The 16,213-nt window shown below is 42.2% G+C and overlaps 1 protein-coding gene across 1 annotated transcript in view; it reads right to left on the bottom strand.

The window, feature by feature from the left end:
* The window catches only part of LOC135227071 (KICSTOR complex protein SZT2-like), a gene marked incomplete at its 5' end in the record, with an annotated part of 399,314 nt that overhangs the window by 72,654 nt on the left and 310,447 nt on the right, over positions 1–16,213 (bottom strand). Inside the window, 4 exon segments of the mRNA XM_064266896.1 lie at positions 7,366–7,691; positions 8,307–8,445; positions 8,706–8,841; positions 9,891–9,972. Coding sequence (XP_064122966.1) covers positions 7,366–7,691; positions 8,307–8,445; positions 8,706–8,841; positions 9,891–9,972 — 683 coding nt within the window.

Here is a 16,213-nt window from a genome sequence, read left to right as displayed (position 1 = left end):
ATTTCTCAGCTAAGGAGAAACAACACTATGTGGCGTTGAAGACGAAGGTGTACAGAAAAAGCAACCTACGTCTTCACAGCTGAACCGAGAGAAGGATTCTCAAGATTCGAAACCTGTGCTACAAAGACTGAGAACGCTAACCGCTATTCATTGCTGTCCGGTGAGGATCGTAGTTGCAATAAAAGCGGAGCGCTTTTCAGTAATGAAGAGACAGGGAATACTGCCTGAAGAACTGCTTTCTCATGGGCTGAACATTTGGAAGTAGAGCTGTCAGGTCGAGAGTAGGCGATGTCTTCTGACACATCTGTTAATTCGGGGCGAGCAATGAATAATTGCACATACGAATACGAGATATATGAAGACAAACTCAGATGTCGCAAAAAATCATTCGCATTATCGCTGGTGCGATGCAGCGGGAGACTAGTACAGACTTCTGTTACCGTGCGGTAAACAGAAAGATGAAAGAGTCGAAGAGATATCTCTGTTGAAAATTCTCGCAATGTCGAAGGCGATGAAATAGAGCGTCACAGCAGTAGATGGTCCTTCATTATTGCGAGAATCCCCGTTAATCGAGACCTAAGTCCATGATTGTTGGGCAGAGATACGGTTCGGTAGTCAATCAAACCAGGGGAGAGAGAGACGTAACCGACCGCGCATCTCGAGACCTAGCTGATACTGAGCTGCTATCAGGCAGTTCAATACGCAGTAGCTCTCGGTGACTCGTCATCTGAGTTGCCAGGTAATCCATTATTCCACGAAGGAATGCGTTCGGCTAGAACCATCGAGCATAAAGAATACGCTCGAGCAATTATATTTAAACGAAACGGATTTCGGTAAAATACAAAAGCTGATTTGTGTTGTCATGACAATACCAAGTATCTAAAATCGAAACTGATAACTCTGGGAGGTTACAGGCAACCCCGAGTTGCAGTTCAATAAGATACAATTGCGTCTCGGTCACAAACCGTAGAGTTAACTACGGTATGCGCCTACCCCCCGGACAATTCAACTGTTAAAAGAATCATGTCCGCGAGGGAATATACGTAGTATATTTTGTAGGTTCTGTACCACGACCTCCATCCTAAATTCTTTCTCTCGAGGAATGAGAATAAGGATTGGAGATCGACCGCCTTCGTTCTCTAGTCAAGAGAGTGAAGGAGAAGTCTTTCCAAAGGAAAGCTTCAATGGTGAACAGAATACCGAAGACATAGTTCACGCCAAACTGGAAGTTCTCGTCCGTTCCTCTCTATTCCAGGTTAATCGCCTACTGCGAGATACTCTTCTTTCAGCAGCAGTCTTCTTCCAAATGCTAGAAATTACAGGAATTCGAGCATAGGCGAGGTTCCCGATTATCGTGTAACAATTATCGGGTGATTCTCGCTCAGTTTGGACCGTGGTCTCGCCTAAGTGTTTGGAGATCGTAAAAAACTCAAACACTCTGAGTGCGCTAGAAATTCCGTAGAATTCTAAGCACTCTGCGAAACCCCCCACCGAATTCGTCAAACGATATCGGCTGGTGGACCTCTCGATTCCCGTAGAAATCGAGAAAGGGGCAGGATCCCTCCTCAACGACCGGGGCTTACGTCAGGTAGGACCCGAAGGTCCCCCCGGTAGCGCAGCCCCTAACGTGGGATCTTACAGAGAAATCTCTGTAGGATCCCTCCCCTTTCCCTCGTAGCCGTAAGGAGAGAGGGAATGGGGGAGGAATTGGATACTGGCTCGCCTTCCCAGCGGAACTAGCAGTTGGAGAAGAAAAGGAGCAGCCATCGCCTTACGGCGATGGCCTCTCAGAGCCTGGGAAAACGTATCGTCAGGAGGAAAACGTTTTCCCGAGGAGGGTTACGAACTCTACTGTAGGTAGGGTCTGCCGCCACTGTGAACGTCGTCTGGGTGGGGCTGATCGACACCTGACAGGAGAGAGCCGATACCGTCCTCCGACATCATTCCAGTCCTCGTCGAGGTCGAAACCTCTCAGGAGGACCGAAGGGGTATTCAAATACGGTGTCCGAAGACACGTAGAAACGCCTCTGTCGCAGTAGAGGAGGTGAAGTAGCTTGTTTGACCGGCCAGAACTGAGAGAGCCTTCTTGTCCGGAGACGAGAGACTACCTGTTTCAACACAGTCGGCAAGCTCCGATCGCGGCAGACCCACCGTCGATTTGGGTTCCCTCTCGGGCCCCAAAACGACTCGAGCCGACGTGTGGCTCTGCTGAGGTTGGGAGCGGCGATTCCTTCCCCGAGGTCGTTGTGCTGACGAATCAGCGCCATAACCTCGGCAAAGTTCCTCTGGATCTCGGAAGTCACAGCATCTTTGCAGTAGTAGGACGTTAAGCCCTTCGAACAAGAGCATATTCGAGAACCTTCCTCCTAAGAAGGGGGAACAGCGACAGCCCTCTCGGTCTTCTCCATCCACTTGCGCATACGTCCTGGCCGGTCCAAGAACCGTGCCTGGCACGTAGGGCGTCGTGGTGGGATCATGAGGGGCGCACCCCTCACGATCACTCCTCAATACCTCGCTCCTCCCGGTGTAACCCGAGGAGGTTGAAGGTACGGGGAGAGGCAGACCTGACGCTCCCTCCTCGCTCGCTGGCAGAACCAGCAGGTTGGAGGGCTGCAGGCGATCGTCAACCCGCGGTGGCGATCGAGCTGCAGGCCTGGTCGAACCGTCTCGCTGTGGAGAACGGCTGGACTGAGCACAGCGGCCCCGATCTCGAGTGTCAGACGAGCTGGTGCTGGTTGCCGTACCCGATCGCTCTCTGTGAGAGCGACGGTCAGGCGACCTGCAGGCTCCACTGTCACGGTGAGACCGGTGCTTGTCCTCACGGCACGTCACGTCGCTGGTTCCAGCCGTGGCTGGCACCGGCGAACGGGGGGACCTCTTCCCAGCCTCAGCCCGTGGCCGGTCGTGGACCGTCACGTCCCCGGGTAGCCAGCTGGTCGCCGAGAGAGAGAGAGCGGTCTGGTGAGAGTCGCGTGAGCGGCTGTCACCAGTCTTCCGCCCCGTGCCGTGAACCTGACGCTGAGCGGACTCAGAGGTCTGGTTCCTGGCTGCACGGTCGCTTGTAGGCGACCGTACACTCGGTACCTCCCTTGCGAACGAGAGGCCGAGACGGACCCTGATGCGTGGCAGAACCACTGACACCAGGCGAGGAAGTAGACCGGTGTTAGCCGGTACCCCTCTGGTCCCCGTAGTCTTCTTCCTTGCGGAAGAAGAGACGGGCCCCGCTCCCGAAGGAGCAGGAGGACCAGCGGAAGGAACCCTCCCGTCCCACCGAGGTGAGACGGGTCCCGAGAAGCTCCCGAGGGAGACTTCGTAGGAGGGAGGAGGCAACCTTCTTCTTCCTCGGCTGTGAAGCCCTTAGAAGTCGAAGGGGAAGAGGCGGCAGCCGAAGACGATGAAGAAGAAGATGAAGATGACGAGACGACACCTTCTCCTCTTCTTCGTCAGCTTCCTCAGGACAGACGTAAGATCTGCTATCCAGGGCGGAGCCGGGGCTGCTGTAGCCGAAGCCACAGGGCCCCCCGGACGCACCTGTACAGACAGACCAAAGTCTGGGGTAGTAACCACCACGAACAGGGACGACGTCAGCAGGTATGGGCATCTCAGGAACAGCAGGCACAGCCAGCACAGCATCGGCAGGGACAGCCAGCGCAGCAACGGCAGGGACAGTCAGCACAGAATCGGCAGGTACGGCAGGCAGCACCGGAAACACAGGAGGTGAAGCAGCAGCCAGCAACATCCTGGTACCGGCGGCAGGTCCAGGGGCGAGCTCTAGGGCAGCGGAAGTGTGGTCGCGGCAGCGGCAGCAACCGACGATCGGCGGCGGCACGCCCACCTCTCGGTACGGCGAACGGCACTTCACAGCGGCTGTAGGCAAGACTGTTACCACGTGAGGCGAGTACACCAGGTGAGGAGGGACGTCGTCACCTGGAGTCGATATCGTTGTCGTGGTCACCACTCCATGGGTGACCGCAGCAGGCCCCGACATAGAACCGCCGCCCCTGGACACTAGGCACGCCCTGCAAATCGAAGGACGCCCATACCTCACCAAGGTCCACCCTCGTGGCAATAGCACCTGCGGAAATAACAGTAGTAGTGATTAGTGGGGGGGAAGTCCCCTCGCGCGGGGGGGTGTGAGCCCCACCAACCGAACGAGCGGAAGACCCCGAACCAATACAATTGTACATCGGGCACGAGCGCCCTCCCCCGCGCTCGACGGATCGGGCGAGGAGGAGAACCCAGATAACCTCCCCCCCGAAGGGAAAGGGCCATCTGTGGGAGCTTAGCGGGGGGGGGGGGGGGGGGGGGGGGGGGGGGGGGGGGGGGGGGGGGGGGGGGGGGGGGGGGGGGGGGGGGGGGGGGGGGGGGGGGGGGGGGGGGGGGCGGGGGGGGGGGGGGGGGGGGGGGGGGGGGGGGGGGGGGGGGGGGGGGGGGGGGGGGGGATTCTCGTTCCCCACCCCCGCACAGCACCCATGTACCCAACAATAATAATAAGAGCCCAAGAGCAATCGTGCCCTCGGCACCGAATGCAAGGGCATAAGGATCAATCCCTGACTGAGCGGAACTTGAACCAAAATAAATATTGATGCAATCAATAATGAAAGGAATAACATGAAAAAGAATCTTGCATTACGATTCACTTCACAATGAATAAGGGCTCGGAGCGAGCGCATTTGCGCCCTCGGTACCGAGCGCAAGGGTAAAAGGATCCATTCCCGATTATGAACGGAAACCTTGGTCCATAATGAATTGATGCAATCAAAATATATATGAAAAATGAAAAAGAATACTGCGCTTGCGATTTCACTTCATACAAATAAAAAGGGGAAGGATCAATTCCCGGGGAAATAGCGGAAAACATTGATCCAAGTAAATAATGCAATCTCAATAAAATATGAAAATGAAAAAAGAACTGCACTTGCGATTTCACTTCATTCAAATAAAAAGGGGAAAGGATCAATTTCTGGGTAAGAGCGGAAACTGATCCAAAATGAGTATTGCTACAATCAAAATAAATATATGAAAATGAAAAAGAATACTGTACTTGCGATTCCACTTCCATACAGAATAAGTTTTCGTGCCGAGCGCATTCGCTCGGCAACGGGCATACAGGTAAAAAAAAAATAAATGAAAAGGGTACTTACTTACGATTTTCATCTACACATTTTCAACAAAATATAAGCTCGGAGCGAGCGCTCTCCCCGCGCCCTCGGCACCGAGCATACACAATACGAGGATCATTTCTGGGAAAATGAATTCCCGCACTTACGCCCTTCAGTCCCGGCACTCGGGTAATCGGAGGGCGTAAGGGGTTGAGAAACCAAGATCCTTTAATTCACAATTGAATTCGATGGAAATAAATATGAAATGATTGTACTTACAATTCAGTTTCACTAGATAAATAGAAAAAGAAAAACACAACCATGCGAAAGCAACGACGATGAAGCGGGCAGAGAGCGATGATACACGTCTACACGCCAGCAGGCCGAAAGCAAAAAGTGATTTGTTTACCTCCCAGTCGCGCTGCGCGCGCGCCTGTCGGACAAGCAGTTAACTACCGAACCCCTTGTTTGAAAGCTTACGACCTATCCAGCTGCCGCTAGTACCTTCCTATTGTAAAAGGACCGAAGGTTTGTATGCCGTGTCGGAACAAACTTTGTTTCTTACAGCCATGGCCTCAGGTGCCAGAATATCAGAATTAGCAGCTCTCTCACGTAATCCTGAGAACTTAGATTTCCTCCCATCAGGAGAAAATACTGCTCTCTATGGATAGGAGTTTCCTAGCTAAAAATGAAGATCCTCAAAATAGATGGTCTCTTGGAAAATTATACCTCTTCCTCAGGATACATCCCTATGTCCTGTGGTAACTCTTAAGCCTTTTAAGCTAGATCCTCCTCATGTTCCTCTGGTCATTTATTTGCCAGAGAGGAAAGGGGGTACTATCTCAATTCAAGGTATTAGACAGCAAATACTCTACTTCATAAAGCAAGCTAATCCAGAATCTTTTCCACATGCTTATGATATTGGGGCTATAGCTACCTCCAATTAATTATTTTCAAAATATGAATTTTGATGACCTTAAGAAGTACTATACGGGTTGGGAAATCTCCTCGGGTCTTTAAAAACGGAAACACTCCTAAGAAATATTCAAGCCTTAAAATTTTCCTCCACTATAGCGGCGGGAGTTTTAATCTCTTCGGACTAACTTTCCTTACTTCAATTTCGTCCCACCATTCCTTATACTGTCACCTTTCTTACCTGCCACTCTCGCCACGATGCCTCCTCACCTCGGTAGATCAGATTCAGCCACCCAAGTATCATGCTTCTCCTTAGAATATCGTTCATTCTTAGATTGGGCTTAATCATACCTGTATATATTGGATTATGAAATGTATATGACTCTTTTACATTTTTGTTTTATGTATGCATATTTAGAATTAAGTTGTAATATAAGTTCATTCTTAAGTTTAGAAATTAAGATTATGTATGCATATTTAGTGATTAAGCTATAATATAAGTTATATTCTTAACTTTGACATTAAGTTTATATTCTACTGATAATTACTTAATGAAGATTGATCTATTAATGATGTTTTTCGTTATCCTTTTTATTAATTTCAATTCATGAGCTTGGAAGGCATTCTCTGGTATTTTTTCAACCAGTGCGAACACAGGTCGACCCAGGAAAAGGGATTTTGACGGAGGAAAATCTATTTCTGGGGAGAGACCTGTGTCGCCCGGTGAAACCCTACCCTGTTTCCCATCCCATTCCTTTCCAAGCCATTACTGAAATCTATGACAGAAGGATGTAAGATGGACGCGTCGCATCGGGCGGGGACTGGGTGAGTCGGAGCGGTGTGGTTGAGACGCTGTATCGGCACACCCGTGTTCATATGTTGACGAAGGAGTAATCTAATTGGAAGATGACCTGTGTTTAGTGGCTTTCACACGCCCTTTCTTTATACACGACGCCCTTGAGGTGCTCGCGCGAGGGTAGTAACCTCTGCATACCAATGGTTTAACTTTCTCTGGTATATTTGGAATTATTTATATCAGAAAAGTATTAAGAAGGACCTTTTCACAGGGCGACACAGGTCTCTCCCCAGAAATAGATTTTTCCTCCGTCAAAATCCCTTATTTAAAGAGCAACTTCAGATGACATTCAAAATCTTAGACAAAAGTAATGGCCGTGTTTTCTACAAGACAAATCCGTATGCCATACACAATCTCAAAGGTCAATATGAACGTTACCTTGAAGGCAGTTTTCTGTGAACTACAATCTTGTAGGACCAAATATATCAAGAAATCATATAAAAAATGGTGTAAAACTAATGGTTAAGAATGTAGACAAGTAGTTCCACTTACTTCCTCCCCGACAATTGTTGCATATAACAGCTTCTGTCGTGGAATGAAAAGGGCTTCTGTTGACTCATATGGCCAGAGGACTGCAGATGAGAGACTTGTTGGGGTAGAGGGCACTGTTACAGGAGTGGATATAGGTATTGCAGAGGTTCCAACACTACTGCTAGTCATGGAAGAAGGAATTCCTGTTGGAGGAGCTGTAACAGGGGTGCTAAGACCACTTGGTGGCTGTCCTGAGTCAGGTCTTGGATAAACTGAGTCCTCTTCACTTATACACTGGCCTTTAGGCCACACAATGAGAGGAGGATACCTTTGTGTGGCTTTACTTGCTGAAAATGTTGAAAGTAAAAGCTAATGAAAGCATTTCTAAATATAATGAGTGCTGATGATGCAAAAATTTAATGGCTTTAATTAAAACTTGGAAGAAAAAATCTTTATTCTTACATCAATTCACTTATCCATATATACTCAAAGCAGAAACAGTTATGACATATTTAATAATTTTCTTGCAAGAAAAAAGTTTAGGAGAGAAACCATATACAAATATTGGAAATTTACCATCTACCCATGGTTTTACAATAAAATTTCAACTTCAAAAATAACAACAAAATGTTCCAACAGTGTTGATAATAAGTACTATGCACATTTTTTAAAAGGCAAAGTCAAATCACAGGAAGTAGTAATGATGATAAAATCTGGTAAACAATACTGAAAATGTTTACTGGGTGGTTACTGTTTACACCAGAAACCTCTATTGGCAACTATATGTGCAACAAAATAATTGTAATGGCTAGATAGTTTTGCCTTCTGTAAGACTGTTGTATATTTATGCTACATACTTTACCTGTAGGAAACATGACAAATCTGTAAAAACAATGATCTGATCTGATTAATGGATACTATAAAAAAAACACCTGAATTACAGAGTGGCTAAAAATACTTACGTTTAATGGTGGACATGTAGTAATCATGAAAGTTGTCCTCATGTATTGACGACCACCACTGTTTGTTGTTTCGGCTTACAATTATTATTTTCTTAACGTCATATCCTCCACTAGACCTAGACTTCAGCACATTTGGTGGCTAAAGAAAGAATGTAAAGTAGAATATAAATATGTAATAAAACATGGTTATTTCATTATCAAAAGATTATGACATCATATAATTTAGTGTTGTTACAGCCTGAAAATGGCATAAAAGAATTCTAGCAAGAAAGACATATTCAATGGGAAGGAGGGTAAACATATACCTCGATCAATGAGGCTATGATTTTTGCAGTATACATTATTCTACAAGATCAGAAATAATGCAGTTTATGCATATAATTAAGAAGCTGACCTCACCTTGCCTGACTCCACAAGTTTGTAGACTGGTGACTTGCCCTCAACATCCATCTCCTCAAATATTTCTGTGGTAACCTCTGTCCACTTTGAAGAAACCCACTTCTGAAGCTCAGTGATGAACACTGGTACTGCATGTCTGTCAATAGTTAACCCCAGGTCAGTTTTGCTCTCTCAAGAAAACTTGCTATGAGATGCGACGGCAATTGCATCTCCTCCCCTTATTTCCCATTTCCTTAATCTATGGTAATTGTTTCTATCACTGTAAATGCTGCTATTATTTTGTAACAAAGCAATAAAACTACAAAATATTTCTGTTTTGGAAAACTTATACTGCACAATGAATAGTCTGCAGTTCATATCTATTGCACAGGAATATCAGCCCATTCTCATAGTACGTATTGTAAGTGCGTATCTAATACTAAACACTGGAACTGAGGTAATAATAAGAGATTCACAAAAAGAACAAAAAAGCTGAGAATGTTTCAACATATAAGAGTAATAATTTCATGACTGGGAATGAAAGTGGTCTTTTCAAAACAACTGACTCTACCGATAAGGGCTCTCTTTTTCTTTCCCTCTCTCTATCCAAACTGTAAGAATTTCAGTATGAATGACAATTACATTTGAATGTAATAATAGTCTTACCACATGATAGATACTTTTTTCCAGCCACTAAACTAAAAGCTTTCAAACTTTTTATTAGTATGCCATGTTAATAAGCACTAACATGGAATACAAAATAAACAAAATACAATCCACTGTAATGTTTTAATCTCACAGTAAATACTAATACATAAATACTAATTATTTATAACAAACAAAAATTAAGACCACAGTTATATCAAAGCTACATTTCAGGCTAGTATAGCTAGGAAGGTTTATCATAATGTGTACCAAACTGACTAACAATTAGGACACCAAAACAAATGTTGTACTACTACGTATAGTAATTACTGTAAAATCCAAGGTCATAAATGAATTTACATTCTAATCTATTACATAAGCTCTTAACATCCACAGCAATCACAAAATTTACTAGTTTGCACTTCAATATGTAGATTACTAAGCGATAACATATAAAATGCAGAAGCTCTGCTTATACAAACTTCCAAACTTTCTTAACCTAAATTCTACATAACCTAAATTTCAAAGTTATTGCTTTATCAACTTTCCTCCCTCACCCACCTGGTTGAAATATGCTGGGTGTATTTTCTAACGGCATGTTCACCTCCTTTCTCCCCAAGTTCTTTGCGGACCGCATGTTCGCCTTTCTCGCCGAGCTCCGAAGCATACTCCAGCCAGTCAAGCAATAACTCACTGAATAATGGATGCAAGGTGGCTGATGATCTGTCTACAATATCCCACGGTGATTTCTGAGGAAAATTTAATTTATTGCAGTAATGTACAATTACTTATCACTTCATTTTTTCTTGGTTTTCAGGATAGGATGCTTTTAACCCTCTACGCCCGAGCCGGTAAAAAAAAAATTGTCCTCCTCCCGTGTGCCGGAGGTGTTTCAGAGTGAGCGCGGAAGCGGGAAAAAATATTTTTTTTCAAAAAATCACAGCGCGCTTAGTTTTCAAGATTAAGAGTTCATTTTTGGCTCCTATTTTTGTCATTGCTGAAGTTTAGTATGCAACCATCAGAAATGAAAAAAAATTATCATTATCATATATAAATAATGCAATATATGATAGCGCAAAAACAAAATTTCATATATAATTGTACTCAAATCGCGCTGTGCGCAAAACGGTTAAAGGTAACAAGTTACTTTTTTTTCGTTGTAATTTACACTAAATTGCGATCATTTTGGTATATAACACATTGTAAAACGATAAAAGCAACACAGAGAAAATATTATCACAAAATAATGCATGAATTCGTAACGCGCGGGACGTAAACAAATATTTTTTTCAAAAATTCACCATAAATCTAAATATTGTCCTAGAGACTTCAATTTCTTTCAAATGAAGACAAATGATTGAATATTACTATACTGTAAGAGTATTAGCTTACATTGCAGTTTTCGACCATATCTGACGAGTTAAAGTTGACCGAATGCGAAGAATTTTTTTATATATATTTTTTATATGGCAATTATTTCAAAAATAAGAAAAGCTACAACCTTCAAATATTTTCGTTTTATTCTACATAAAATTGCGCACATTTCATATATAACTCTATGAATGCCTGATATGAAACGGAGCAAATATTCCGAGAATGGTACATACGCATTTCGGAGATTTGTGGCAGAGAATCCGCGCGCGGGGAAGGAAAGATTTTTTTTTAAATTCACCATAAATCTAAATATTTTGCTAGAGACTTCGAATTTTTTCAAGATGAAGATAAATGACTGAATATTACTAGACTGTAAGATTTTTAGCTTACAATATACCAAATTGGTAGAGTCAAAGTTGACCGAACATGGTTTTTTTTCTATTTATCGTGATTTATATGCAAATATTTCAAAAAAATGAGACAAGCTACAACCTTCAATTATTTTTGTTGTATTTCTACACTAAAAATTGCGCACATTTTCATATATAAAAACTGATGTAACAGCTAATTTAAAATGGTGCAAACATTACCACAATCGCACGTATGATTTTTTCGGAAGAGTTACCGCGCGACGTAAAGAAAAATTTTATTTTTTTCATTTTTTTTCATAAATTCACCATAAATCGAAATATTGTGCAAGAGACTTCCAATTTGTTGCAAAATGAAGGTAAATGCTTGAATATTACTAGAATATAAGCGTTTTAGCTTACAATTGCGTTTTTCGACCATTTCGGTAGAGTCAAAGTTGACCGAAGGTTGAAATTTTGGCAATTATTGTTATTTATATGAAAATATCTCAAAACTGATAAAAGCTACAACCATGGGTTGTTTTTAGTTGTATTGTGCATAAAATTGCGCACATTTCCATATATAAAACTTTATATAACGGCTAATTTTAAAATGGTGCAAACATTACCACAATCGCATGTATGATTTTTTTCGGAAGAGTTACCACGCGGACGTAAGGAAAAAGTTTTTTTTATAAATTCACCATGAATCGAAATATTGTGCTAGAGACTTCCAATTAGTTGCAAAATTAAGGTAAATGATTGAATATTACTAAAATATAAGAGTTTTAGCTTACAATAGCGTTTTTCGACCATTTCGGTAGTCAAAGTTGACCGAAGGTTGAAATTTTGGCAATTATCGTTATTTATATGAAAATATCTCAAAACTGATAAAAGCTACAATCATGAGTATTTTATTGTTGTATTCTACATAAAAATGCGCACATTTTCATATATAATACTTCAGTAACGCTAATTTACAATGGTACAAAAATTATGTCAAAGTGACGAAATATTTCCGAGATGTTCACAGATACTTTTAGTGCAGCAAGAAAGAAATTCGCGCTTGCGCGCCTGCGTAACGATTGTAAACAAAACAATACCTTGATCCGTGAACTCCCAGCATCCCCCAAGGCGTGTGATTCAAAAGTTTTAGGCTGGTAGGCCTATAAGTATTTTTCTGCGAATTTAAAAAAAAAACTTTTGTAAGTCGACGTAAAATACGTCCAGTCGGCACACGGGAGACAAAAAATGTTGATGTAAAATATGTCCAGTCGGCGTAAGAGGGTTAAGTAAAGTTTTAAAAACTTATGTTCTCATGTCAAAACAATAATGAACGGCACCTGGACACTTGCTGCCATCCAGCTTAGCCCAAGGGGGCTGCACTATGGTGGGTGATTAACATGAGTGAAGCTGGTTACTGGTGTTTTGAAGGATGCAATACCCAATAACGTACATTATTCCAATATCTGACTTTGTATTTTTTTTAATGAAATTAACAAATCTGAGCAAGTCTTATGATCTTTGACGCATAGCTGTACTGTCAGGTGGAAATGAACTTTGGAGACACATATCTCACACACTGACGCCAACACGTTGCTGCTGTCTGTACCACTTATAAACAGTGGTATCATCAAGACTTTTATTTTAAATGCTTTATCCTCAATCTGTCTTTCATACCATTCATTATAGATAAGAAACTTGTCTTTGACTTTCTTGATATAAAATAATGTTGTCTTCTACATGGTGCACTCATTACACATGAGACACCACTCCAAGTTTGATCACAAATTTTCAATCTGATACTAATTCTTATATATAGCCTGATGACTTTTAAGTTTTTTATCTCAATGATCTTTAGACCTATGATTTCCATCATAGTGAACAGACATATACACTATTTAGAAAATTCTGCTATACAGTATAAGGTATCATTATCAAGAGGTCTTAGAGAAAGCAAAACAAAGGTGTCTTAGTCAGAGCTTTGTGACAGTATGTAATGTCCCTGGGACTGGGCATCCTTTCTCAACACCCATATTACTGTCATTTTTGTAAACATGGATAGCCTAGTTGCAAAAGCAACCTAATATGATTACAGTTTCAAAACACATGTTGTGTTGTGCTTAAAACTTCAATGACTCATATCCTTAAATGAACTTCAATATCACAACAAAAGAAGTTTCCTTAGTAAAAGTGATTGGATAATTCCACTTATAAAATCAATTACATAAAACAAACTTTATGACAACCACCACTTGCAATACTGAACCTTACCTCAGCTGTATGAAGTCCATCTTCTACTATCAGTTGACTGTGCTCCATTCCAAAATCAACGGAATGTCTTATTTTCAGTGGAGAATGGCCAGAAGAGCTGGTCGGTGCTGAGCTATCGTTCTGGACAGGGAAATGAAAAGGAATTTATAAATGCAAGAGATTTTTCATTTCCTAATGTTGTCGTTACCTTTCCAGTTTCAATATTCCCACAATTTAATGCCCCTTAAGAAGTACAGCAAAATACCATTCATTAAGCTTTATGTTCATTCTCAAAAACTGTATGCATTAGTTAACAATCAATTTTTTGCAGTACAATTTTCATCTTTAAAATGCTACAGCTGCAAACCATGTCCATTATCACAGAACTGTTATTATGTACTTCAAAACATGCAAAATGCAAGGCACATGGCACTTAGTATCAACACTTTTTATTTCTTTTTATTATTTTCACTTTCAAACACACACACAAGAGAGCACACAATCACCTAAGTAGGTGAATCTATCAAACAGGGGTCTTGCTTACCTTCGTGTATTGTCCCCAAGACCAGCACATACCATAAACAAAGTTTTCTAGGTATTTATCATAGTAAGGAGGTAAGATGCTCAATCTCAAGTTTAAAATTATCTTTCAGGTGCTGTGGAATAACTGTCACATCACAACTTTTAGAACCAACATCATTTACTGTCATGTTTTCTTTCTAAAGTCGACACCTTTTAAGAGAAGTTGCTTCCAGCTGAAAAGTGCAACTGATACCTGCTTTAAACAGGAATGCAAAAGTTGCATGATTAACAAAATCATGATCAAAAGACCTTAAATTAGGTATATGTATATAGAATACACTAACTGACAGTGAACCACACTTACAAGATTATTAAAATGAGGTTACTTTCGATGTTTGATAACCACTAAAGGTTATCAAATAGTGTCACAATATTTAGGTAATTTTCTTGCATATAATCAGAGGCCTTTTAGATCTCCAGCCTCTCTCCACTTTCATGAACTTTACACAATATTGTGAAATTAAAATATTATTACTTGATGAAATCATGAACACATGAAGTGATGTGATGTTGTAGAGTGAAAACATCACCTACCACTCATGGAGATCATATTTATTTTCAAGTTTCTCACACCAAATTAGGAAAAAGTTTCTCACAGCAACTTACGAGGTATCATAACAAACCTTATAAAATTATTAACTTCATACTAAAGTACGACCAACTGTAAAAGTATCTTTACAGTGGTCTTGGATGGTTCTGGATAACAGTGGTCCACTAGTCAGTAAGCAAAGAGCAGGTGGAGGGGAGATAACTTATGCTGGCTGAAACGACAAAGCCTTTAGGAAACCTACACAAAGATTCTCTAGCACTTGAGAAAGACATTGAGATTTTAACTACCATATTCCTCCAATGGAAGCACCCCACCATGTTTAACTTCCACCTGAGTGTACTGCATAAGGCAGTCCCTGGTTATCAGCTGGGGTTCCACTCCCAATGGCATAATAAAAAAAAATTGGCGATAATAGCACCGATCCCTAGTTATTGGCACCGATAAGTGGGGACAGAATCTAGAACTCCTGCTTTTCTATTTACCTATATTATAAGCATCGGTAAACTTTTAGCAAACGTTAACAATGAGGAAAAGAGTATCAAGAAGAACTGAAAAGATTGCATGAAATCAATTTCACTGATTCTATCATTCTTATCAACAGAACCTGTTTATAAGAGGGTCTACTCCCTTCATTTTATTATTAATAAATATTGTTTTTATTGTTATCATTATTGTCATCCATACTGATCCTCCTTGGAATAAAAGAATTCTACAAACCCAAAGCCAGTAATTGTGGTTTTCTGGTGTCATGACTGCCTGGATTATTGAGGCCAAACAATAAATAAAACAATCTAAAAATGATATAATAATATAAAAACCATAAGAAAATGTAAAATATTTTCAAACGTTATTTTGCTGGAGAAGGCTCACTTCTACAACAAAATAAAAAATTGAAAAACAGTGCTGATTAGCTTAAAATGACAATTTGTCGAAAATTGCATTTTTCCTAACTATACAAACCTGAGGTCCTTTAACAATAGGAAGTAGCTAGCGGCAGCTGGATAGGTCGTAAGCTTCGAACAAGGGGAGGAACGGTAGTTAACTGCTTGTCCGACAGTCGCGGCCGCGCGACTGGGGAGTAAACAAATCACTTTTGCTTTTGGCCCATGCAAAATACGCAGAGAGGGGTGGCATGAGGAGGGACTATATGTAAAGGACCTCAGGTTTGTATAGTTAGGAAAATGCAATTTTCGACAAATTGTCATTTGTTCCGATTACGTAATACAAAAACCATCGGTCCTTTAACAATAGGAAGACTCACTTCTTGGTGGGAGGAATCTGAGTCTTTTGATGAACAGACTGGTGTTCGTCCATCCCTGGAATGCCTCCCTGGTCGTAAGAGCGAGGAGGGATCCAAGCCTCTGTCCGATTGATCGGGGTGTGCACCGCAGGATCAATGGTCAGACCTCTGGGCCGAGTACTAAGAGAGAGGGCAAGCGTATCTCTTCGTACCAGCAAGCAAGAACTTGTTCCTGTTTGCAAGAGGCAACATAAAGTATGGGTTGTCTCAAGCTGGCATCCACTTCTCTTGTTGGAGGAGTGGTGGTATACGCTCCTATCCCTAGTGAAAGGGATAGGATGGGGCTCTGTTGAGTAGCTCACCTGCATCTTGTCCTTATCCAGCAGGGTGCCGACCGTGTCCTCTAACCACAGGTAGAAGAAGAAAAAGATGGGAAGAGGAGCCAGTCACACTCTCATTCACTCATCCATTCTTACGGTCACACCAGGACTCGATGCTGTTCAGCCTGCGAGGGTCTGGGTTCGCTACACAACGTGTT

The sequence above is a fragment of the Macrobrachium nipponense genome, chromosome 15 (genome assembly GCF_015104395.2).
Source record: "Macrobrachium nipponense isolate FS-2020 chromosome 15, ASM1510439v2, whole genome shotgun sequence".
Classification (NCBI taxonomy): Eukaryota; Metazoa; Arthropoda; class Malacostraca; order Decapoda; family Palaemonidae; genus Macrobrachium; species Macrobrachium nipponense.
The sequence above is the reverse complement of the archived record's forward strand: the minus strand, read 5'-3'. Positions and strand labels throughout refer to the sequence as shown.